This window comes from Athene cunicularia (genome assembly GCF_003259725.1).
Source record: "Athene cunicularia isolate RWA chromosome 13 unlocalized genomic scaffold, athCun1 chr13_part1, whole genome shotgun sequence".
NCBI classification, from domain to species: Eukaryota; Metazoa; Chordata; class Aves; order Strigiformes; family Strigidae; genus Athene; species Athene cunicularia.
The window spans coordinates 11,475,749-11,499,205 of record NW_020799117.1 but is presented as its reverse complement, the minus strand read 5'-3'; the positions used below and the strand labels follow the sequence as shown (position 1 = coordinate 11,499,205).

General features: G+C 49.4%; 1 protein-coding gene across 1 annotated transcript in view; it reads left to right on the top strand.

The window, feature by feature from the left end:
* The window catches only part of SH3PXD2B (SH3 and PX domains 2B), an 80,490-nt gene that overhangs the window by 2,631 nt on the left and 54,402 nt on the right, over window positions 1-23,457 (top strand). The window contains exon 2 of the mRNA XM_026858542.1: window positions 12,331-12,411. Within this exon, the coding sequence (XP_026714343.1) occupies window positions 12,331-12,411 (81 nt within the window). The remainder of the gene's footprint in view (window positions 1-12,330; window positions 12,412-23,457) is intronic.

Here is a 23,457-nt window from a genome sequence, read left to right as displayed (position 1 = left end):
CGGGGGCAGCGCCCACCCGGGAGGAGGAGGAGGAGGAGGAGGAGGAGGAGGACACGGCGTCTCCGGGGCAGCACCGGGCAGTGCCTCTGCTTTAGCGAGGGAGCAGCGTTTGGCCGAGGGGCTCTGAAACCTGTTGGGGGCAGAGGCCCGGGGCGAGGGACCACCCGGCTCCTTCCCTCCGCGCCTGGGACAGCGCTGCCATCCATCCCGGCGAGGTGTTCCCGCGGGTCCCCTGCGCTGCGTGAGCTGCCCAGGGAGCGCCTTCCTGCATGCTCCAGGGCATCTTCCAAACTGTTGTGGGTTGGGTTTTTTTCTTTTTTTTTTTTTTTCTTTTTTATTAAACTTTGGTGTGCTTCCAGGCATCCATGGAGATCTTGTGGGTGAATCCTGACAACAACCGTAAAACAAAGACCAAAATGTATCCCTGCCCTGTATGATTTAGGCCGGGATGACCCAGTGACACACACTTTGTGGCACATTTTGGTTATGAAGATGTGGTGTTCATTCCAGCTGGAGGGTGTCATGTCAGCAGAGCCAGGGACCCTGCGTTTTTGGGAGACTGGGGGCTTCTCCAGGTCACCCTGGCTGGATTGTGGCAGTGAGCAGTAGTCTGAGGAAAGCAGAGGGCAGGCCAGCTCTAGCCAGGATGGAGGAGAGGGTGAAAAGGACTGTTACCTTCTCATTGTATCCAAGTATGTGGTGCGGCTGCTGCAGCCCAACCCCTTATCACCCCTTCTTCCTCTCCTGCCCTGCCTGCAGCTTTATCAGCCTTGGCTGAGCTTGGCCCCAGCTCCAGACATGCCCCTTTCCTACCCATCCAGACCTACTCATTGTAGCTGGGTTACGCATCCGATCTGGAGGACCGCGTACGTGAAGAGGTTTGCTGAGCTGCGTACACTTCTGTTTGTCTTGGCACATCTGTTGCACCGTCGTCAGGTCCCGTAACAGGGCTCGGACAGGATCGCCTGCAGCTGCTCCTCCGCTCTCCCTTTGGGTCTTCTCGTTCCCTTGTGAGGTTTGGGGGCTCTGTGCACCCCTCGGGACCCATGTCCCCATGGCTGGCACATGCACCACAAGTGCTGGACGTGATCTGTTCTGCACACCGTCCCTGCTCACCCTCCACCCGCATGGGCAAGGTGGGTGGAGTTGGGCATAGCACAAATAATCTCTGTGAGGCTGGAAAACTGGGACAGAGGTATTTTTTAAAAAAGAGCAGTATGTCGGGGCAGCTGGGTGGGGGCACCGTAGTAGAAGCTCCCAGGGCAGGGGAAGAAAGCTCATGATAGCCAGCTGTGCATCCCGGCTGCTCGGCTGCCCTCTCCCTCCTCCACCGGCAGCTTGAGTCCTCTTCCTCTAACCTTCCGCTGTACTTGTCTTAGACCAAAACCCGTCAGTGTGAGCCAGCACAGCTCGCAGCGGGGCTGAGCCCAGGGAGGGGCAGGCAGCTTGCAGGCAGCAGCCTCCCCAGAGCAGCACTGGAGTGAATGGGAGCCCTTGCCTTGTTTGAGGAAATCAATCGGAACTAGGCAGATTCACAAAGCCAGTTAATTGTATGGAATCAAAACATTCATTTTTTTTTCTTCTTCTTCCTCCTGCAAAGAGAGGGAGAGGAGGGGCAGCGAATCAGGGCTGAGTCATCTTACTTTAGACTCTATCTGCTGGCATGCTGCAAATCCGAGTCAACCACAAACTCTACATGTTAAACCTTTGCTCTCTGCCTTCACATTGCTGAGCATAAATGTGCTCTCCTCCATCCCCTGAGGCAGCCGCTCGCTGTCCCCAGGAAGGCTGGAGGAGCACACCAGCTTTTCCTCCTGTTGCCTCTGCGCTGGTCTGACCGGCAAGTGACCCGTACTGCTCGGGCTTGGCCTCCTCTCTGCGTCGGCGAGAGGCTTTTCTTTGCCGGACAAAGATGCAGTTGTGTTGGCTGCAGTGAGGCCACGGCAGAATGTTGTGAATTCCAGTTTCCCAGAAAAGTGAGATCAAACCATTGTTTCAAAGTCCTTACTAATGCCTGTGGTGGGGAGGGGCTGTAGGAAAGGCCAACTCTATTCAGGCTAGTGTCGGTGGCCCACCACCTTGTGCGAAAAGAGCTGTGTTGCCCAAGACAAAATCTTGTGCTTTTTTGGTTCTCTGATTTGAAGCAGTAGACACAATATTCTTCCAGACTGTGGGCTTGGGCTGGGCAAGGACCCAGCAAGGTGTCAGGAAGGGTTTGGGTAGCTGGGTGCCAGCCGGAATGCATGCTGAGCGGAGTGCTGGGATTTAACTGGGGACCCGAACGCAGCCCTATGCCTTCGAACGTGTGTGTGCCTGTGAACAGCACTGGCTCAAATCCTGGTGCAGGTGAGCATCAGTCCAGCATGCTGCTGTCTCAGATTCTCACAACATGTCTGACTGCTGTGCTCTTCTGGAAGAACATGCCAAGACAACAGTGTGCTTGTCCCATCTCCTGTCCATCCTCCTTACCCTGATGACAGCCCGGTACCTGACCTGAGGGCACGAGGAGCTGGGTGGGTTATTCACAGGAAGCTCAGGCGTGTTTAGAGGCATTTGGGGGATAGGAGAAATGAGAATGGCTTCTTGACTGCTCTCCTCCTTGGTGGGGTGTTAAAGCCTTGGTGGGTGCTGCAGTGAGCACTGCTAGCAGAGGTCAGGCTGAATTGCAGTTAGCGGGGGTGCTCTCCTTTTGCTGCTTTCATCCTTGCGGTCGGCCTTGTGCTTCTGGAAGGCTCTTGCTGGCATGGTGCAAGGCCGACATGTCTGCTCCCGTTGTTGTCAAACCAGCTCCACTCACGCATGTGGAAGGGCTGAGAGGGGAAGGATAACCCAGCTTCTTGCTCTGAGTGATAGGGGCCTTGAATTTGCTCTGCTGGCTGTGAAACTGTATCACACTGTGGTGCGGTGGCACCTCCTCTACCGGGCTGCTAACCTCGGCTGCTTCAACTGCACTTGTTCTGCTTGTGTCTTTAAGCTTTTTTCATAGGTAGTACCTGGAAGGGACAGTGAGAAATGATCTTTTGCAGGTGTTCATCACAGGATGCACTGCTCTGATCCTGTTAAAGGAGAAAAAAACAAGCTCAGGATCTCAGCAGCCCACAGTTCAAGTGAAGAAGGGGACTCCCACCCTTCAGGCGGTGGCTGGAAGGTTCACCCTGCAGTGACATTTCCCATACAACCCTGTGTTAAGTGATTACTGCTCGTGCCCCTCAGGGACGCTGCCAGCGAGGGCTCTGGGGTCGTACTGCAAATCTGAAAAGGCAAAGTCTAAGAGCAATGTTTAAAAATAATCATTCTGGGCGACAGAGTAGCAGACTGTCATTTCTATGGTCTGGCCAAGTCTCAAATTCTGATAGATGAATGTTTATTCAGAAAAGACCCAAAACAAAGCCAGAGTTGAAACAGACTAAATTTTCCTTTAAAGGACTTTATGCAAGATCTTTTTATAGTTTTGTGTTTGTTATTCTCTAGTAGAAGTCCCCAAAATAAAGTTTTTCCCTACTAAATCCAGATTTTGGTTGTTTTCTTAGCCTCAGGCAAGCTTCAGGACCTTTCCTTTTAATACAGCTGCAATTTGTGTGTTTTGTTCTATGTGTTAATAACAGTGTCATTTAATTGCATCTTCATTTGTATCATCCCATCCACCAAGAACTTTTCCATAGTTCATATATTTTTAAATGGTTGCTCCAGAGCACAAACCAAAATTATATATATACATCCGACAGGAAAGAGAGAGCAGCGTGTTGTTTGGTTGTGTTAGTTTATTGGAAAATATGGACTATGCTCTTGCAGGACTTCCTTTCCCAGCGTCCCTGCACATACATATTGCTTTGAAAAAGGGAAATTTAAAAAAAGTGTGTCACATACATTTATTTTGCAAGCTCAGTTCACAAGATTGCAGACTTTAAACAAGGTGAATACCTGTGTGTATTGAATGACCTCATTTGTGGCAGCTGCCTTGCAAAAGTAATTAGCAGTGTGTGTTGGAGTCTGGTGCCTAGATGATAGCATCTATAGATATTTTAAAATAAGTTTGATGAAAACCACATTCACAAAGTAAGTGTGTTATATTTCTGATGTGGAATTTGTGATGTGATGGTAGGTGTCTTCTCTGCTCCTGTTCCTTGCGGTGATGAGGCCATTTGTTCATTTGTTGCTTATCTGGAGTTAATTGTGGAGCATTTGGAGAAGAGTGCTTGAATGGCAAGAGGAGGAGGGCTGCTGATCTACAGATTCAGTTATTTTTTAGTGCCTGAAGAACATGTGTCCCATGGACCTGTGTGTCATGGTCACCTGGTCCCGACTTGCCCGGTGGGAGCAGAGCTCCATTGGGATCTGGTGCAGAATCACCACATACAGCTGCATTATTTCTGCTGTGGTGAATCATACCGGTTGCTTGACTTATAAAGGATGTTGGGGGATGAATTCCCCCCTGCCATGCTCTCTGGGGAGCGTGTCCGTGCTTCTGGTATGGTGGGAATGTCCTGTGGGGAACCAAAGGATCTGGGTGAGTTTAGATGTAGGGAGCAGGACGTTAAAATGAATAGTGTGAAATCCATCCAGGGGCTGGTAACTAAACTGGGAATGCTAGAGAGCAAAAGTGAAACCAGAATATATGAAGCAAGGCTAAACCCAGGAAGCTGGAATCTCTGCCTCAGTGAGGAGTTTCTGAGAGTCAGTGGCCTCAAGAGATTTGAGGGCTTTCTCGTCATCCTTAGTGGTGTTCTGCTGCTGTATCCTGTGGTTCTGCTGTATCTCATCCCACTTTCCATCAGCTGGCCCATGCTCTCCTGCTTGGGGCAGGCCACAGGCAGGGCATTTTGAGCCCATAGCTGGTACAAATTTGGACCTTGTGCCTGGCCCTGCTCTGCTGCACAGCATTACAGAGCAGACCAATCCTTCCTTCTCCCTCACTTCTCAAGAGAATTGGGGCTTAAGGGAATGCTGTTGGCTTTGTGGATGAGAACCAACATTCAAATGCAAACTCTCCTTTGTTTTTCTTCCCTAGTCATGTTACTTAAGGCTGTTGAAACCTTTGAATATGGCAGTTTAGTGGAAGGGCCAAATCCTGCCTGGCACACAGCCATGGTGGCTGATGCAGCTCTGTGTGGAAAGCTGGTGCTTGTACGCTGTTCCAGCAGTGAACTTTGGCACCAAGGCCATCCATTGCCTTTAGCCACTTGGAGGTCCAGTGACCTTGATCCCTCTTAGCTTTGCTTTGGAGGGTATCTCTGTCTTCTGGCCATTTCACGTAGCGGTGGGAAATAGGAAACAAATCCGTATGTTTGACCTTCAGTGTGACTCAGAGCAAACAAGAGGGTGGATATATTGTATGGCTGAGGGGTCTGCACTGCAGCTGAGTGGGGCTCAGTGGGTTGTCCTTGGGGTCCCTGTGCTTGGCATAACCCTCTAAGCTCACACTTTGTCCCAGCAGCTCTGGCTGTGTGCTAAGGCAGCGCTGTGCCCTGGCAAGCTGTACAAGAGCAGAGTGGGAAGAGCTGTCACTCACTGGGGTTTTAGGGAGGGTACAGTTGAAGGGATGAATCAGAGCAAGGGGAGGTGGCTGCTTTGTAGTCCTGGGTGCATGGGCAGTTTGGTTTGGGTTATTTGCTGTGGCGATGAGGATATGCCCATCCCCGTGCTGCCTGCATCCCTGTTACACGGCTCCTCCCTGCAGCTCCGACTTGTTGCTTCTGCCTCTCTCCTCTGCTAGACCAGAGGGACCATGGCAGCCCCGCTGATGCCTTGCAGTTATCACTGGGATTGCTTCTCTGTGCCTTTCCCAGTGCTGTCTGAACCAGCACAACCCTTCTCCCAGCTCTCCCCATCCACAGACTGAGCTGGGGGCTGGCTGTCCTTCTCCCACTCCCAGCTTCAGTGTCCTGCAGCGTGAGAGCCCCCACGCTCCCCTCCCCGGCCCTGCACGCCTGCGGCAGCAAAGTCTGATGGAGAGGGGCCAAGCACAGCAGCTCACCGCCAAGAACTTTCTTTGTTTCTAGCCACCTCCCTCCCTTTTTTTCTTTTCCTCTTACAATTTCCCACTCCCTTTTCTATATTAAACCCCACTCTGGTTTGGCTTGATCCCTCAGCTGCTTCAGTTTCTCTGCCCCTTTGAATTTCTTAGCACTCCTTTCTCTGAGACACGGCCGAAGCCTGGGTGCGAGGCTCTCACATCGCTTCCCTGTGTTTCAGAGTGTGGGGCAACGCGGGTGGAATAGAGAAACTGATTCTTTTTTCCCCTCTACTGGCGAAAGATGCTTTAAATATGTGGAGTTTTCCACAGAGAGGTTTATTGTACATAGTCTCCCTGGACCTGAGACCACACAGGCTCAAACCCATTGGAAACAGCTCTTCAAACAGCTCTGCCTCTGCTGGAGGCTGTTATGTCTGGCTTTGCTATAGGAGCTCTGCTGAGTGGCTGGGGACCTGTGCTGATGCCTGTTAGTGGCCGGGGGGCATTGCTGCGTGTCCCTGCAGCCCTGTGGAGTTGTCTACCCAAGTGACCGTGGCGTTGTTTTCCACCTTGCCTCTGGTGTGGCTGGTGTGGGAATGGGAGAGTCTCGGCGTGCGGGAGCTCTGCACACAGGGATGCTTCAGGGCCAGGGAAGAGCCACCCAGGGTGGGGTGGGCTGTGCCAGCGAGGGCTGCTGGTGGGCTGGTGGCTCTCAGGGCTGTGTTAGGATGCGTGTGCGGCTCCTGGGCTCAAGCTGGCGTAGCTGGGTGGTGCTGAGCTCGGTCTGGACTTGATGCCCCATTCGGCCATGTGCTGGGTGCCAGGCAGATTGCTCACAGGCTAACCAGCAGCTGCCTTCTCCCCAAAGCCTTACTTGTGGGATTATATGTGCACACCCCCCAACCAGGCTGCTTTGTAAGTCTCCTTGGAAAATTTGGGAAAATTCCTGTGCGAGGAGAGAGGCTGAAACTATAGCTCTAGGTTTTCCTGCAACTTCAGTCTGACTTTTCCTACTCAGATTTAAGCAGTCCAGGCTGCTTCCCAAGTTGTGTTCTGTGCATGTCTGTAGTGTGTTTATGCAAGGAGTCCAGAAGTGATTCTTCTAGGAGGTCACACAGCCTCATGTTTCAAGAATGGGAAACTGTTTCTGGTTTGGTTTTTTTGTTTTTTTTTTTTTTTTTAGTATCTGTTCTTAATTCCATTGCCTCAAGTCAGCCGCTTGAATCATCTCCTCTCTCTACCGTTGCTGTATGCGAAAATGTGCCTCTTGGGGAAAGTGCAAGACTGAGGGCTTGTGAAGGACTTCAGAGTCCCCTGTCCCTTTGGGCGGTGGAAGTCATCAGGAGCCATTGCTATCTGCAGCACTAAGGCTCTTTATCAGTCCCTGGAAAAATACTTCTGGGATCTGACAGCTTTCAGGGCTTATACTTTCTACTTCATTTCTTCAAGAGGAAAAAAAATATAAATATATCTCTGGCTGCCCTTTCAGATAGAAATAATTTGTGCTGGCTTTTTGTCCCCTCTGTTCTTGCACTCCATTCCCTGTGACTGACCGCTCTGGATGTGTGTCTGAGCTGGCTCCTTCATCCTCCCTGCTCTTCCGGTGATGCCTGAGCTTGCTCCTCACCCGGGGTACCACCCTTCCCGGACGGGATGTCCTGGGTCTCCCTCTGGCGTTTTCCTGCTGCAGGTTGCCAGCGAGTTTCCCCCGGGGCTGCAGAGCCCTTGTTGCTGTGTGAGCTGACTGGCAGCTCTTGTTGACAGCTCTGTTACGGTTGGCCAGATGCCATTTGCATTTCTTTTAGCAACCTGCCATTTTTTGACAGTTCCCTTACGAAGGTTTTCAGTCCCACTTCCCACTGGCCCCTTCTCCCTCTGGAGCTGCCTCTCCAGAGATGGTAGGGAGGAGAGAGCAGTGGCAGGCACAGGGTCATGATGGAGGGATGCCAGGGGACCGAGCTCGTGATGCCTGGCTGGGTGGGCTGTGATATCCCCCGTGCCTTTTTTCCATCTTTATATTTATGTTCAGGGCTTTTGGCTTCTAATGTGACCAAGGAGAATCTTGGGCAGTCGTGGTCCTGATGGTAAACTTCTCAATTAGCCATTTTAAAGTAGTTTGTATGTGACCAATTACTTTTAAGTAATTGGAGAGTTTGGAGAGTCCACGGAGTTTGGGAGCCCAAGCCCTGTGGTGTCTGTCAGAGTTCGGGCTTTTGCATCTGCAAGTTTCAATTTTCTGTGAAGGATCTGGTCTGCTTCTGCCCTCCAAGGGATAGGAGCGTGGAGAGCATTTGGCATTAATGTGAAGTGCTCCTCTCATCCACCATTAAGCAAGATCCACCTGCATCTCCCAAAACTGTCCCCGTGGCCTCTGTAGCCCTGGGAGTGGAGGACAGGTCTTGTTTACTTGCTTTGGTCTTTGCTGAGGCTCTGAGAAGGTTGTCCCTCTGGGAACTCCTCTTGCTGCAGCGTGGGACTGCGGTTTCATGGCAAAGGGCAGAAGAGCTGGTGGCTGGGAGAGGAGTGATGGGGGGCTGAGGGTGCGTGTGTGGGTCTCTTTTAATGCTGAAAACAGGATTTTGTGTGTATTTGAGTGGCCCTGAATTTCTGTACCTCTCCTCTCACCTTGCTCTAGTAGGACAAATGCTGTGAGCTGTGTCTCAAGGATTTTAGAAGCACGGGCATGCATGTTGAGCCTGACCCGTGGCTGAAATACAGTGAAGGAGGGTTCAGCCCTGGTGATTTCTGCCTCTTCCAAAGCTTAGCTTGGCCCGTTGCCTTTCATGCATCAGACCTAGCTGTAGGGTTTGATGTGACACGTGTGCAGCAACGTAGGCTGGAGCAGAGCAAGGGATGGAGGCTCTTGGGGTTGGGAGTGGGGCAGGGTAAGGCATCCTTTCCAGAGGGAGGGAGGGGAACCGCTGGTTCCTGAGTTTCACCGAGTCAGCTAGTTCCCTCCATGGTGCAGACCCCACCGCTGGCCTGGGAAGGGCTGTAAATATTTAGATAGCTCAGCCTGTTGGTTTTGGCTGGGGGCCCAGCCCACGTGATGGGGTTGCTGAGCCCCCCTCCTGAATCTGGCCGCCCGCCGCCTCCCTGCCATCTGCTCGGCTCTCCCCACCTCCCAAGGAAACGGTGGAGCAGGATCTGAGCGGTGCCCCCCCCATTCCCAGCAGTGCTCCCCGTGGGTGCATGTCCCCGAGGCAGTGCCAGCTGCAGCCCCAGGAGATCCCCTCGCTCTTTCCATGGAAAAGGCCTGCTGGTGGTTTCTCTGTGTTATTTCTTTGAAACACTGTAGAAACTGGAGCTGGAGAAGACCCATGAAATAACTGTTTCCACATGCCCTCACCCACACAGCCAGGCTGGGAAAAGCCTATCCTTGGAGCAGCCGCTGCAGGACAGAGGGCTGTGGGAGCGGGTGATGGGATGGAGAAAACTGGGTTTGTTTGGGATGCTCCTGGTAGGACATGGTGCAGTGCCAGGCCAGGAGGGGAAACTTCAGACCAATTGCGATGTTTTCAAAACTGTCTTGATCATTGAAAGTGTCTTCCAAAAGCACCTGAGAAGGTGGTGGGTAGTTGCATCTGGGAGCTTGGTGCCTCATTATTTCCAGTCCCTGTGAAAACCATAACTGCGCTGACTGCACTGTTCATACCTTGCAAAATCTGCACTTTTTTTGTTAGCTGAGGAGAGCACCTGAGTTATGTTTTCTGGTGTATTTTTTTTTATCCCTAGGACAGCAGAGAGTAGTTTAGGTATTGGCAGAGACCAAGATCTGTGATGGTTTTGGCCAACAGGACACCTTGGTAGGATGGGGCCATCAGTGAAGGACGAGGGATATTTGCAAGGAGAGAGGAAGCCAGCTTTACTGAGACAGTGTTTTTTATACGTAGTGAGGAGCTCCTACAAGCGTGGGCTTCCCAATCTTTCCTGCTTTCCACAAGTAGGTGAGGAGATACCCCTGGAGACCTTTTTGCTTTTCAAATGGGATATGCAAGAAACGATTATTCAGGCTCCTGGGAGATCTGCATTTCAGCAAAATATGAGTGAACTGTGAACTCATCAGTTGGGAGAAATGCTCCTTCCCTCAATTGCAAAGGGCATAATAAAGCATGGTGTGCCCTCAAATCTCATGGCTTTATTACCCTTAAGAGCTTTGAATTCATTTTGGCTTGAGCAAATCCACATCGTGATTAAAATCCCAGTCTAATAAGCTGTTGACTCCAAATAAAGGCAGGATAGGAATAAACAATAAAGAAAAGTTGGCTCTTCCTCCTGCCCCAGTGGAAGGCTTTCTCCAGGCAGGCAGCCAGCAGTGATATAACCCTGTAAAGTGCTGTAGACTGGTAAGAAAGCTGGGATATCAGCTGAGCTTCCAACCAAAATGAGCTCATGCTGGCCTTCGGGCAAGTCCTGGGGTGAGGGTAAAGACAGCTTGGATGCTTACTTAGTGTCGAGTTAACGCTTAGTCTGCTGATGGTATGGTGGCAACTGTATGGATGCTGTCAGATACTTCAGAGGCCACGTCATGCAACTTTACCAGTTTTCATTGCAAACTGTGGTCAGCCAAGTTGTCCCTGACATGTTGAAGTCTAGAAGCATGTTCCTGAATGGGTATTGTGCCCGAGTCAGTGCAGAGTACTTGCCAAGCCCATTTGGTGGTAAGCAAGCACAGTGTTTGGGCCTCCCTTGTAGCAAATCATGGTCCATCCAGGTCTCCACAGATGTTCCAGATGCTGTCTTGCAGGAGCTCTCTGTCTTCCTTATGTTAGTTTGCAGAAAGGGTGCATCCTTCAGCTCAAAAAAAGAGTTTGTGAGTGGAAAGAGGGGATCATGGTCAGCTGAATTAGGCCTGCGAGGCGATGCTGAGTGGTTCAGTTTTTATTTGGGAGAGGGTGGTGGTGCCTGTGACACCTGGCCAGCTCACTGCAAGTCAGCAAAGCAGTCACAGATGTGTTTGGGCTGATCATCTGGTTTAAGGAAAGTGGCCGTTGAATAGCTGTGTTGAAAGTACTGCAGTTCTTTATTTTAGCAGTAAGAGCTTGCTTCATCTCGCTGCCTCTTTTTCCATCTTATTTTGGAAGTGATTCTGCTGCAAAGAGTTTGTGATTCTTCAGTCTCCCCACCTTGGTAGGTCATGTTTCATCAGCCCTCTGAGCATCGGAGTGAGTTTTCGATCAGATTTTTAGTACAGCATTCGAGTAGGTTTGATTTAGCGTTGTGCTGCCCATTTGAGTGTCCTGGTGTTTGAGTTTCGATATTAGGCTGGGATGTTGGTCGCATTCCAGCATCTGGAAAAACATGTGTCTTTGTGGGAAACCTTGTGAAACTCTTACGGGATTCTGTTTTAAATACCAAAACGTCAGCATCCTAAGAGCTTTCACTCTTCATTACGTTAACTGGAGTTCTAGCAGGTCTGTTCACCTGAGCTTCTGAATGTTTAGTTCCTGGTTCAGTGAACTGATACTTGAACTTGTGGTGGAAATAAGCAGGACGTGAGAGTTAGAAGAAAAAATGAATATGCCCTCATTCTGTTTAGTCAATCTGTTACCAATTAGTGAAGGCTGAGGTTTGCATCACTGGAGTGTTACATTGGCATCTCGTCAAGGGTCATCTTTAGTTTCAGTGAGCAACAAGTAAGGACATTAGATAAGTAATTGCCCAATTCTGTTGTTTGCTTGTTGTTTTTCATAGAAGAATAAAAAAATTGGGTTGGGTTTTGTTTTGGTTTTGCATTCATCACCAGTAAAAGCCTGGTCACATGGTCTGTGAATAACCTACAATTACTAGGACTGATTGTGTCGCATTTTAAAGAACAGGAGGGTAGTTTGCGCCTCTGCAAGTTTAAGTAAACAAACCTCAGAGGTGCCTATGGAAGAACAGAGAGTTTTGAACATTGTGGGTCTGAGCTCTCTCTCACAAGTCGCAGCCCCAGGACCCGGGCTGGCAGTAGTGTGTGGTGTGGCACACTGTGGGCTGCACCATGGGGATCTTGACATCGGACTTGATGCTGCAGCCATAGATGGGATGGCCACGACATAGTTATTAACTCATAATGTGTCTGGAGAGACTTTAACTGTGTTTTTAAATGGAAGTGCCCTTTCACATTAAATGTATGCCCCTATTTAGGGAAAGGGAGCTGTCTTGATTCACAACTATCAATAAGCATTTAGTAGACAGTTAAATTGCAGCAGTGGAGCTTAATAATTTAATCTTACATATTTTCTGGTATTGCTGAAATGACTTTAAGTGGTCCCATGAACTTCCCTGGTTGATGCCCAGCTGTGGGGGCTGCATTGGCAGTTTTAGCAGCATTTGGCTGGTGGTGTTGGTTGTTGGGTCACTCCTCTCTCATTTTTTTCCTTTGTTCTCTACAGGTGTACATTATCAAAGTCACCTGGTCCAATGGGTCCACAGAAGTCATATACCGACGGTACAGCAAATTCTTTGACCTGCAGGTAAGCATTTTGCCAGTTCTTGGGGTTCTGACTGAAGGGTCGAAAGCTGTGGTCACTTGAGAAGCATGGTTTCTGCCTTATGCTAAGCATGCCTTTTGTAATCTGTCAGAAAATATTTTGATTTGAGGAAGCTGAAATGCAATTTTGGACATTCTTAAAAAAGCAAGAACAAAGCGACCTCAAAAGCTTGACACTTTGCTCCAGTGCCTCTTCATGTTGGTGGGGACAGCCTGGATCTTTTGCATCTCCAGCATTAAAGTTCTGCTGTCACTCACTGGACTAAATGCATGCAGCGCTGCATAGGTGTGTTTAAATTCCTGCAACAGAGATCTGTGCAAAAGATGGGGTTTTTGTGGTGGTGGTGGTGGTGTGGGCTTGGGTTTTTTTTTGCTTTGGGGGGGATTTTGTTAAAGTTAGGCCCAAATTCCATTCTTGTGGAGCTAATAGCATGCCTTCCTCAGCTGCTATCACAGCAAAACAGGGCTGCTGCTGAAAAGCGCCGGTTCCCTGGGTCCGTGTCTCACCGGCTGGCATTTCTGGGAACAGGCGCTGGGGAAATGCCCACTGCCCGGTGCGAAGCAGCACCAGCCCGGAGGGCAGCCGACAGCAGCTGCTTTAGCAATTACCTCCTCGTGCAGGGGGGACCAGGGAAGAAAATGGAGCCGGGAAGGAGGGAGGAGGCTGGAAAGGCAATTGGGACAGGCTGGGTTGCAGAAAACTGAAGCCGGTATTCTGGGCAAGCAGGCAAAGGGTGTTTTCCACCCCCTCCTTGGTGGAGATGAGCCAAGGGGTCTGGCTGAGCCTTATGAGCCAAAACACAAACTGAGCTGCTGGAACGGGCTCTGTGCAGATGAGAAAGGAAAATGCATGAAGTGATCTATGGACCAGCAGCAGCTGCCAGAAAAGTCACTGGCACGTTTCTCCTGGCCTGTGTGCAGGACTGGGAGAGGAGCTGGGCACTCTCTGTCTCCAGCAACCTGCTCACGTGAAGTTGAGCATTGCTATATGTTTTATTTGAAAAAGTGCTGTGGTTGCCCAGGAATGAGGATGCCTTTCCTGAAATCGTTGCATCCAGACACAAATACACTGCTAAAAGTACAGGACATCTGGGCCTGCCCAGCGAAGAAGCCCATGAGAATCCAGATGGCTTTCCCAGGTCCAGCTGGTCAGCTGGCTTTGGGTCAGCCTGCAAAGCCTGGGATTGTGTGAGATGGCTGCTCACATCGATGGTGCCATGTCCCCTGTCTGACAAGGCACCTTCTGCAGAGCTGTGGATGTGACCATGAGGGTGACCATGTTGAATAAGGCCTGGCCAGCCAGTGAGAGCCCGGCTTTGGAAAGACACTGGGTGTCCTTACCCTGCACCATGATGCTGTCCCACAGCATTGTGCTGGGCAAAGTAAGGTAGGGTGGCACCAGCAGCTGCTGGTACAGGCAGGGGTTAAGCTGTGTGCAGCTGCTTGTGTAACCAAGGAAATATTAAAGTAAATAAACAGGGAACAGCTGTTGGGCAGCAGCCAGGGTTGGAAGGAAATGGAGCTCAGTGCTTCCTTCTCCACAGCATCTTGTCTTCACTGGTTCTCCAAGGTGGTAGCCAAGCTCACACCGTCGTTTGCTACAAGAGGGGCACAGTTTTTTAGGGTTTATATGTGATAAACTGATGCCTCCAGCTGTGCTGTTTCCCTGGGCTGCCTTGCTCCTCATGGGCTGTCCTTCCTCTCTTCCTCCCCTTCCATCTTGGCTGGAGCTGTGCATGCTCCTAGATGGAAAGCATTGTCACTGAAGGCTGTCTGGAGCCAGAGACTTAAACTGGCTCTGCAAAACACTCTTGAGCATCTTTAGAGGCAGAGGTGCTTTATATATATGTGTGTGTGTGTGTGTATATATCTCATGGTGTGGATGGGAAAGTTTAAAGCAAACCTCTCCCCCCCTTCCCTGTTCCCTGCAGCTTTTACTTTAAAAAAGAAAAAAAAAAAACAGTAACCACTCCTTTTTGGCTTGTTGAAAGAATGAATGAAATTGTGGTTTTCCCTTCCTTCCCCCTTATCGCACATGCTTCCTGGTGTCCTTATTTTAAACTTGTGGTGCAGTACAGTGGAAATTGGATTGAAAGACGAGGAGTGAAACAGATCCTCTTAGCACAGTGGAAAAAAATGCTCTAGGTAGACTTGGTAGCACTGACTATTGCCATTGCTGGAGGCCTTTATTATATGAGTGTTGGATGATTCTATGCCAATTTTAGCTCTTTAGGCAGAAATTTTCCATGCTGGAAATTATTCATGCCTCTAGTTAGTAAAAAAAAAAAAAAACAACCCCCCTCAAAATAACTGATTGGGTAAAATGGTTCAGCTGCTTCTGAAAACATAGTAAGAGGGAAAAATATTTTTCCCGGGCCCAGTTCTGGTGATCTTTTTGATATGTTGGAGGAAGAATTGGAAACTTGAGTTGCAGGTGATTGCTGTGTCAAGAATCTGTCTTTCATGTTATCCAGTGAAAATCCATCCAAATTTATTCATACTTACGGCCTTGAGCAATCACAGTACATGCATGTCTGGGTAGAGATATTTAATTTTAATATCTGTGTTCCCAATGATTCTGGCTGTACTTTCAGTGCTCCTGCCAGAAGCTGAGCAGGTTTTGTTTTTTCAATAGCAGCTCTGGCCACATCTGGGTGAAGGTTGGTGCACCCTCTTTTGCTGTCATTGGCCTTCCTGCTAAGCCCAGGCAGGAGGACAAGGAAGCCATTTGATGCAAGTAGGAGAGAGGAAATTACCTTATTGGGACAGGAGTGAGGGCTGGTGGGGGCTGACCCCCAGGCTGATGTGATGCAGCAGTTCAGAGCAGCCCAGGCACAGTGATGTGAGTGGTTGGGGATTTTCTCCTGATATTCCCTGTGGGGCCACAGCTGAATTGCTTGTCACCTTCCATTGTGGCCAAACAATTATTTTAGGAGTAGGGCCAAGTAAAACACATGCACACTTACTACTGACAGCCTCGCCGGCTCGCCTGCTGCCACTGCAACCAGAGGGCAAAGTGTCCTTCCCTCCCTAGTCAGGCAGGAATGACACTCAAAACACAAACCACCAGCTCAGCCAAAACAGGGGTGAAGCCTGGAGCCCAGTGCTGGTCCCTGCCTCGGTCTGACTGCAGAGATGTCGGACCAGCCACGTTCCCCATACTGGAATGGGGAATGTCAAAATCCACCTTGCGGGTCACAGTAATGCCACAGGCTGTGCCGTTGTCAGCTGGGAGCGGTCACAAGGTTTTGTCTGAATACTGTGAACTTCCAGAGCTGCTCATATTGGCTGTCATTGATAACTGAGACTGGTCCTCTTCTGCAAAAGCCCTGTTTTACAGCTCATCTCTGTAGCAGCCTTTCCAAGAACCACCCTGCTTTTCTCTCCCAAGGGTGGAAAGACCTCCTCTTTCTGCCTAATTACCCATTTTCATTCCATCGACCACACCATGGGCCATCCACTGGTCATGCAGGAGATTGTCACCTCCTCTCTAAGGGTATGTGACCGACACTGGTTCTGCAGTTCAGCTTGTGTATTTCAACACAAGGCACAGGCTGCTTCTTCCTGGTCCCATTCCAGCTTTTCGAGCAGATGGAGTAGTGGCCCGCATCCCTCGGGAAGCATGCAGGTCATACCCTTTCTTGCTCTGGGGTCATCACAGGAAGGCTTGGCATACCATGCCAGGTGGTGAAATTGGGGAGGGAATAAGTTGGGGAATACCTCTGCCTTTCTACACTGCTCATTGCAGGAAGGAAACCTTCAGGAACCTGGGCAGTGCTCAGGAGCCTTTTTGCTCTGTAGATCCTCTGTGCTCAGGTTCCTACCACCTCTCCTCCTTGCTTTGTCCATAAACATTTTCCATCACACAGCAATTTACATAAGAGTGACTTTTCAGGGATTAAAAAACAAACCCTAAATGAAATTGTAATTCTAAAGTTTGAAACCTTGGGTGACTCTATGATTTGTGTTTAAATTTGTAACTACAAATGCTAAACTCAGCTCTGCATGAATCTTTTGGCTGGAGGAATAATTTCCTTTGAATAGGATTGAGACTGTTTCATAACACTCAGTATGCCAGATGTGAGCTATTGGGAGCAGATGAATACTGCTCCTAAGAAATAAAGGCAGTAAGATTGATGCTTGCAAGGATGCCAGTTGTATTCTGGACACTAATAGGAGCTGGGAGGTACGCTGGAAATGTTGGCTGGCATGGAAGCTGGTAATCAGATATGTGAGCGGCTGTCTCCGGTGGACAGAGATAGAGGATCAAGGTCTTGCATGCCTGAGAGATGCTTCCAGCCCTGCCAGTGCGGAAAGAGCTGTGCAGTGACTGCAGGGCTCTCTTGGATCATGTTGGATGCATCACTTGGGAGGAGGTTAACAAGTCTCTTGGAAGGATCATCTTGAAACCATTGGCTGTATGGAGCGACACTGCTGGTTAGAGAATAGATACTGGCTTGTATTTTGTGTTTTTTATGGAAACCCCCAAAAAACCACATTTTTTCCCCACTCTGTAATTATGAGCTCATCAGCCACGATGGTAGTAATTTCAAGTCTTCATGTGACCAAGAGCCACTGTTGTCTCACTAAGCTCCTGAAATGGCCTTACACCCAAATCTGATCATTTTATGTCTTTGTCCCTATGACCAGATCCCTGTGCTTTCCCTGGGCAGGAGCCCTGGTCCATGTCCTTGGTCTCTTCTGCCTGTCTTTTTTTTTGCGTCATGGGCAGCAAGGCTTGGGTCTCTGCAGTTGGGATCAGATCTGACTGGTCACAAAGTGAGCTGCTTGCGAGCTGTGATGGAGCTGGGTCTCAAACCTCCCCCTTGGTGCTATTCATGCCATATCCTGCCTTCTCACCACTGAAGGAGTTGCTTGTCCTCTGGCAGGCAGGTGCAAGTCCTTAAAAATCAAATTGCCATTCAGGGGTGTCCTCCTTGGGGGACAGGTTGCCCCTAGGCTTTTCCTCGTGCAGTAAGAGACCTTTCCTTCAGTCCTCGTCCCAGCTGAAGGCTGTAGCAGAGAGTGATGTTGCATGGCTGCTCCTCTGCATAGGGGTTTAATTTTGAGCCAAGGGATGGAGACATGACGTAGGCTGGAGTAAGTGTGCTTGCTGCACAATTCAGAGATAGAAAAATTGAGAATTTTAAGCAACTTTAAAACGTCTCTGGCTCACTTCCCCACTCCTTTCTGCATGCGCTTCGAGTGTGTTTCCCAGTCTTCACGTTTGTCCATATGCTTAACAAATCCTTCAGGTTCTTAGCTGGAAACTTTCAGCTTTGACCCACCTGGAGCGATGTCATCTTGGAGAGAGTCCTGCAGCCCTCAGGCCAACAGCTTTGTGTGTAACATAAAAAAAAAAAAAAGGCTGTTGAAGTGATGCCTACTTTTATGAGAAAATTGGCAAAAGTCAATGGTCTGTGCATGTCGTCTTGACGTGGAAGACAGATTAGCCCTTCTGGAGGGGGTTTTTCACCAGTTGTGTTCGTGCAGCTACCAGGCAAAGATGGGGAGGGAAGGAAAGTCAGTATCTTAGTAATTCAGGCTGTTTTAAAATAAAACACTCAAACCTCACAACTACTCAAACAGGCTCACAATACACTAGCTGGCACGCAGAGAATTGTTCTCATCAGCCTGTTTCAGGCAGTTTGACTCTTGAAAAATTAAAATGAGCCTAGTGCTTTGCTTCCAGTACTGCAAGCCCTGTGTTCACGTTCCTTCACTTGCAATCCTTCTTCTCCTCCTCCTCTGCTCTTTAAGCTGGGCTCTTGGCAGGGCACATGGTTCACAAAGGTGAAGTAAGTTTTATCTTAATTCTCCACATGTGGAAAGCAAGGGGCAGGCCTGCCGAGTAATGTGTCCCAAACAACACAAGGCTCCTTGAGGTGGGAACACAAGCCGAAGCACCTCATGGATTTCACCCCTCTTCTTGGTTGTGCCTGGTCCTGGTGTCCTCCTTGATGAGAAAGCCCTAAAGCGGCTTGGTCATGCTGTGGCTGCAGGAGATGGATGTCTCTTTGTGTCCAGGGACTGTAAACAGGGCTCTTTCAATAGCTGTTTTGTAACAGGAATCTTATTTCAACACTTTGGGGATTTCTTTTTTCTCCAGGATTTGTGGAGTTCAGCAAAATTTTGCACAGTTGCGTGTGCAATATACTTTGTGGTTTCAGCTGGCCACTGAAATAAATCACCAGGATCTTGCTATTAGACAGCTGGATCATGAAAGACAGGCTCTTCCGTGACCAAGGACAAGAAAAAACCCACAGCTTCCTGTGGTGAGGTTCCTGCTACAAAGCACCACTGGCTATTTTTTTCCTTTGTGCCCACTCTGCACTGAGAGGCGTGAGCTTAAGCACCGTACACAGAATTATAGAAATAGTGAATTGCCATAATCGAACTTGAGAGAAGAAGGAACACTTTCCATTAAATTAGGACTATGACTGTAGAAGAAATAGCTGGTATTTTTCCAGCAGTGCATCAAAGATCTTCATCATTCTCCTCCTCTCTTCCTCCACAAAGAACATGTACAGTCCAATGCACTTCAGCCTAGTTAAAAGTTGGCTCCCTAATTTTTTTCTCTCTCCAAATGCCTCCCATTTATAGCTTTCCAGCATTTGGCAGCCGGGAGTCAGTGCATTCCCGTGTATGCTAGCGCCAAGGCAGGTCAGTGGAGTTATAATTGGCTCTAGCTGGCACCCTGACTAGCTGCTGCGCTCAGTGCCTGGCAGCCGAGCCGGGCTGGGAGCTGCTGAAAGCTGTGCCTGCCACTGGGAAACGGCAGCCCATCCTCCCCGAGAGTCCGTGTTGGATGAAAGTTCTCAGGGCCAGTGTACACCTGGGTTGAGTGCAACAGCACTGGGCAGTGTGTGTCTGCAGTGGAAATAATTTTCATTTCTCGTAGCTAAAGCAACTCTGGGAACATCACTTGATTTTTGGTTTATTCCAAGCTGATGGCCAGCATTTGCTCTGAGGGTGCAGCTCTGCAGGCTGTGTCTGCACCCTCACCAGATTTCTGCAATCCTCCCCTCTTGCCTCCAGAGCAATTTTGCTTCTTGCTGGTTTGCTGTGAGCTGGGAGCTCCTGCTCACCTCCTGGCTCTCATCTCCACCTGCTCCCATCAGATGGTCCCTTCTGGTTCCTGGGCTCGTTGCCTGGTGCTGCTGTGGTGGCCCCATGGTGAAGGAGGGCCAGCTCCTGAGCCTGGGCTCTGTTCATTCATCCCTGCTGGCACCCCCTGGTCTCTTTCCCTCTGGAAACTTGGCAGAGCAGCTGGAGGAGACAGCGATTGCAGCCGTTGCTTCCCAGCCCTGGGGGAAGTACGTCCCACAGGAAGCATCCTTGGTGGGTGCGATCTGGAGGGGAGCCTGTGCTGAGTGTAACCCGTGGAGGGGGGAGGCAGAAAGATGGGGAGGTTAAAAGTTTCGCCCCCTCAGGGGTCTCTCTTGCTGGTGATCTGGTGTGGGTTTATTTCGTTAGTCTTTTGGTAATTCAGTGTTCAAAAGCTGTCCTGTAACACGAGGCGAGGGCTTACACCCCAGTTCCTGTCTCAGCGGTGAGCTAATGCCCTTCCAGCTGCTTAATGAAAGAGACCTGGAAATTCAGCTGCCCTCTTCCTGGGAGGGCTGAGCCAGGGCCCCCAGGAGGGCAGGAGCTCACCCGTGTCCCCCCTCTGGCCCGTTGCCCTTGGGGTTGGACCCTGGGGAGGTGTCCAGGACCCCAGGGCAGGTGCCTGCCTGGAGCTGCTTGTGGCTGTGGGTTTTGATGAGGTTTGCGTGGGTCTGGGCTGATGTGAGCTCCAGCATCTCCGACGTGCTTTTAATCAATCTAAAGCAGCTCAACTTTCTGGTGGAAAGACGTGCAATTTATATCATGTGCCAGCAGCCCTGGATCCAAACCAAACCCGTTTCAAGCTGACTGATGCTGCCTGTGGGGAGGAGCTGAGGATGGATAGCGGTAAATTGGTGCAAAGGTGTTTCTATCTCAGAGTGCTGAATTTTTAGTAAAATGGCCGGGACTCTTTTATGTTGCTAAATTTGTATGATACGGTATGGACTGTAGCATCCACCACATATGTATTGTAGGTATCTAAGAAGCTGAAGCATCTGTGCAGTTTTATGGTGAGTGGGAGATGGAAATAAGAGCTGAGAGAGACAGAGGGAGATGGTGGTTCTGGGCTTGGCCTGCCCTTGTAGAGGGAGGTGATAAAGCTGAAGGGATGACATGTTTTTCTATGGTCTTGATTTCTCACTTCTTTTCTGTGCCTTTCATTCGATTACATCAGGCTGTCTCAGGTCTACCACGGTGCTGTAAATCACTGCTCCTGTGCTGGCTGTTGAAAGTGCTTTCAGTGAAGGACATCTTGCAGTCTTGGAGTCCCCTTGTAAAGCGAGGTGTGGACCTCTGCAGTGATCTCCCTGAGGTCCTGGTGGGCCTGGGGACAAGTGAAGAATTTTACCACTTGCTCTCCCTTCCCAGTGCTCTGCTCCATCCTAGAAGCGATGCTCCTTTCCTCTTACTTTCCTTGCATGTATTTTTTCCCCTACTCCTATATCCTGTCTGCCCTGAGGCATGCCTGGCTCCACATTCCCATCCTTGAGATCCAGCACAGACTTTTCCTGGGTATGTGGCAAGCATTTTGCAGGAGGGACGAGGAAGGCAGGTCTGTGCCAGCTGCAGCAAGGCTGTTCCGTTGGCTGGACTAGAGACCTTTTGGGGAGAGAAGGATGGGTGTGCAGGATCTGCCCTTCCTCTGTGATTCATGCCTTCCAGCCAGCAGCGGGGAGGGGGACCTCCTTAACCAGAAAAGAGAGGGGAAAACGTGATGTGGTGCCAGCGGGTGGATGCTGTAGGGCTCTGGCAGCCGGCCTGTCCCCTCCGTGGTGCCATGGTGACTCTGTGGTTTTCCTGCCAGCCGCTGAGGCTTTGCTTCACCACTGCCCCGGGGGTGTTGCAGGACTTCTGGATGCATGGCACCCCTTCTGCTCACCTTCCCATTGCATTGTGACTCCCACACATCCCCGGGTTGCAGGGTGTGGCTCTACACCCTGGTTTATGGTAGCTTTTATATTCTGGTGTGATCTAGGATTGCAATGTGAGCAATAACATACATGAAATATGGTCTCCCTTGTAATCTGGTGGCATGAGGAAAGCCAGCATTTTCCCTGTCTTAATTCCACCTCCCTTAGCCTTTCAGCCTTACTGGTACCATGTCTTGAGGCCTTTGCAGTAGAGGTGAGTCACTGAGTACTGAATTATAAGTGACGTTTATGGCTGTCTTTACCTGGCACTGTGGAAATTAGATCTCGGAGATTAGGTTTGGAAGGTGTAATTAAGGTTGGTGAATTTATTGTTTTAATACTGCCTTTGATAGAATATTTAAGATTTGAGCAAGACAAAGCTTTCATTCAAATGTAATTTTTCAGTGCTAATACCATATTAAATTAGCCAAACCAGGTATTTTTTAATACACATGGTGTGGTATGCGCCTTATGGAGAATTCCTTGTGCTCTTATTTTCCTCTGCAAGCTCAGCTTGCTGATCATTTACCATCAACCATGGTCTGGTACTTGACCTTTTCAGAGAAGAAGATGACATTTTGTTGTAGCAGACTTTGAGAAATGCCTCCCTCAGTGAGCAGTTTGGGTGCAAAAAGGTTTGGGACCCCTCTGAGTCTTGATCTCTCCCTTCCCCAAGCTGGCAGCAAACCAGCCCACGTCTCTGCAAGTTTGGAGTGGCTCCAGGAGGGCCAGGAATGAGGAGGAGGAGGAGGGTGGAGGTGAGACCTCTCCCTGTCTTGTGCTGCAGGCAAAAGTTCAGTTGGTTCAACTGTATTGTGCAATATCAGTCTCAGGTAGGTGGACAGCTTGCCCCAGGCACTGCAGAGCCATCCCAACGGGTGCTGGTTGGGGCTGGCTGAGGTGTTCAGCCTTACAGAATGCAGCTGCCATTTTTCTTTTTTGTTGTTGTTTTTTTAGAAAAAAAATATTGCTGAAAAATGGAGAAAATGTTGGTTTTTAGAAAAATAAGTTGTGGGTCTTCCTCCCTATCTGAGAATTTCTGCCGATAAAGCTGCTGCTGGAAGAGGACACTGCCCTCTCCTGCCCCAGAGAGCACCGCAGTGTGAAAACTAACAGTGCCTCTGGCAGGGGCGCAAAATCCTGAAGTTCTCACTCAACCTCAGTCAACAGAAAGTTGCTATCTGTATTTTTAACTGCATGCATACATGCTGAAAATGACTGATGTAATGGCAACTGAAGAAGGCTTTGGATCCGGCCACGCAGAGTGCCAGGCTGGCTGGGAAGCTGCACAGTTCTTTGTAAGGTTTACTTGACCTAAGTTGGGAGGAAAGTTAGTCTTTAAATTTTAGAGAAGAAAGAAAGTCAGTTCACTATGTGTAAAACATTCCCTTGGTTTTTCACTATTAATTTTTTTAAAAAAAGCTTTCCCCTTGATGAGTCACTTAAAACATTTTTAAAATCCTTTTAATTTTAGTGGTTAGGTTTTACTGTTTGAATTGAAATGTTAATTGAAATGGATACTTGTCTGCTGATCTTTCTTTTTGGCAAATCAGCACTTTCCAGTTCCACTCCTCTCCCCCTCCCACCCCTCCACCCACCTCAGGCAATAAAAAAGTCCTGTTGGAAAGTTCCCAGAGCACTCTGAGGTTTCCATTTGGGGGGTGACTGCTTTTCACCTGCCAACAGGTGGTTGCTTTAATCCCCAAAACCATGGTGGTTTTTTATCAGTTGGTGAATTTGGTCAGAAACTTTCCAGGTTTTATCTCTTTGTATCCCTGTAGTGAGATTACATTTAGAGAAGAGCTCTAAGATTAGGGTGCTGTCAAAGTTCATGATCCTTAGGGATTTAATTATGCTGGAAGACCTTGGCATTGCTCACTCTTCTCTCTATCCTGGTTGGGTCCTAAAAAAGCAGGTGCAGTTCAAGGTATGTGGTTTAGGTTGAATTTTGTGTAAAATCTGCATTCTTGTGTTTAACTGCGCAGGAGGCAGCAGGGTTGCTGCACTTTGCC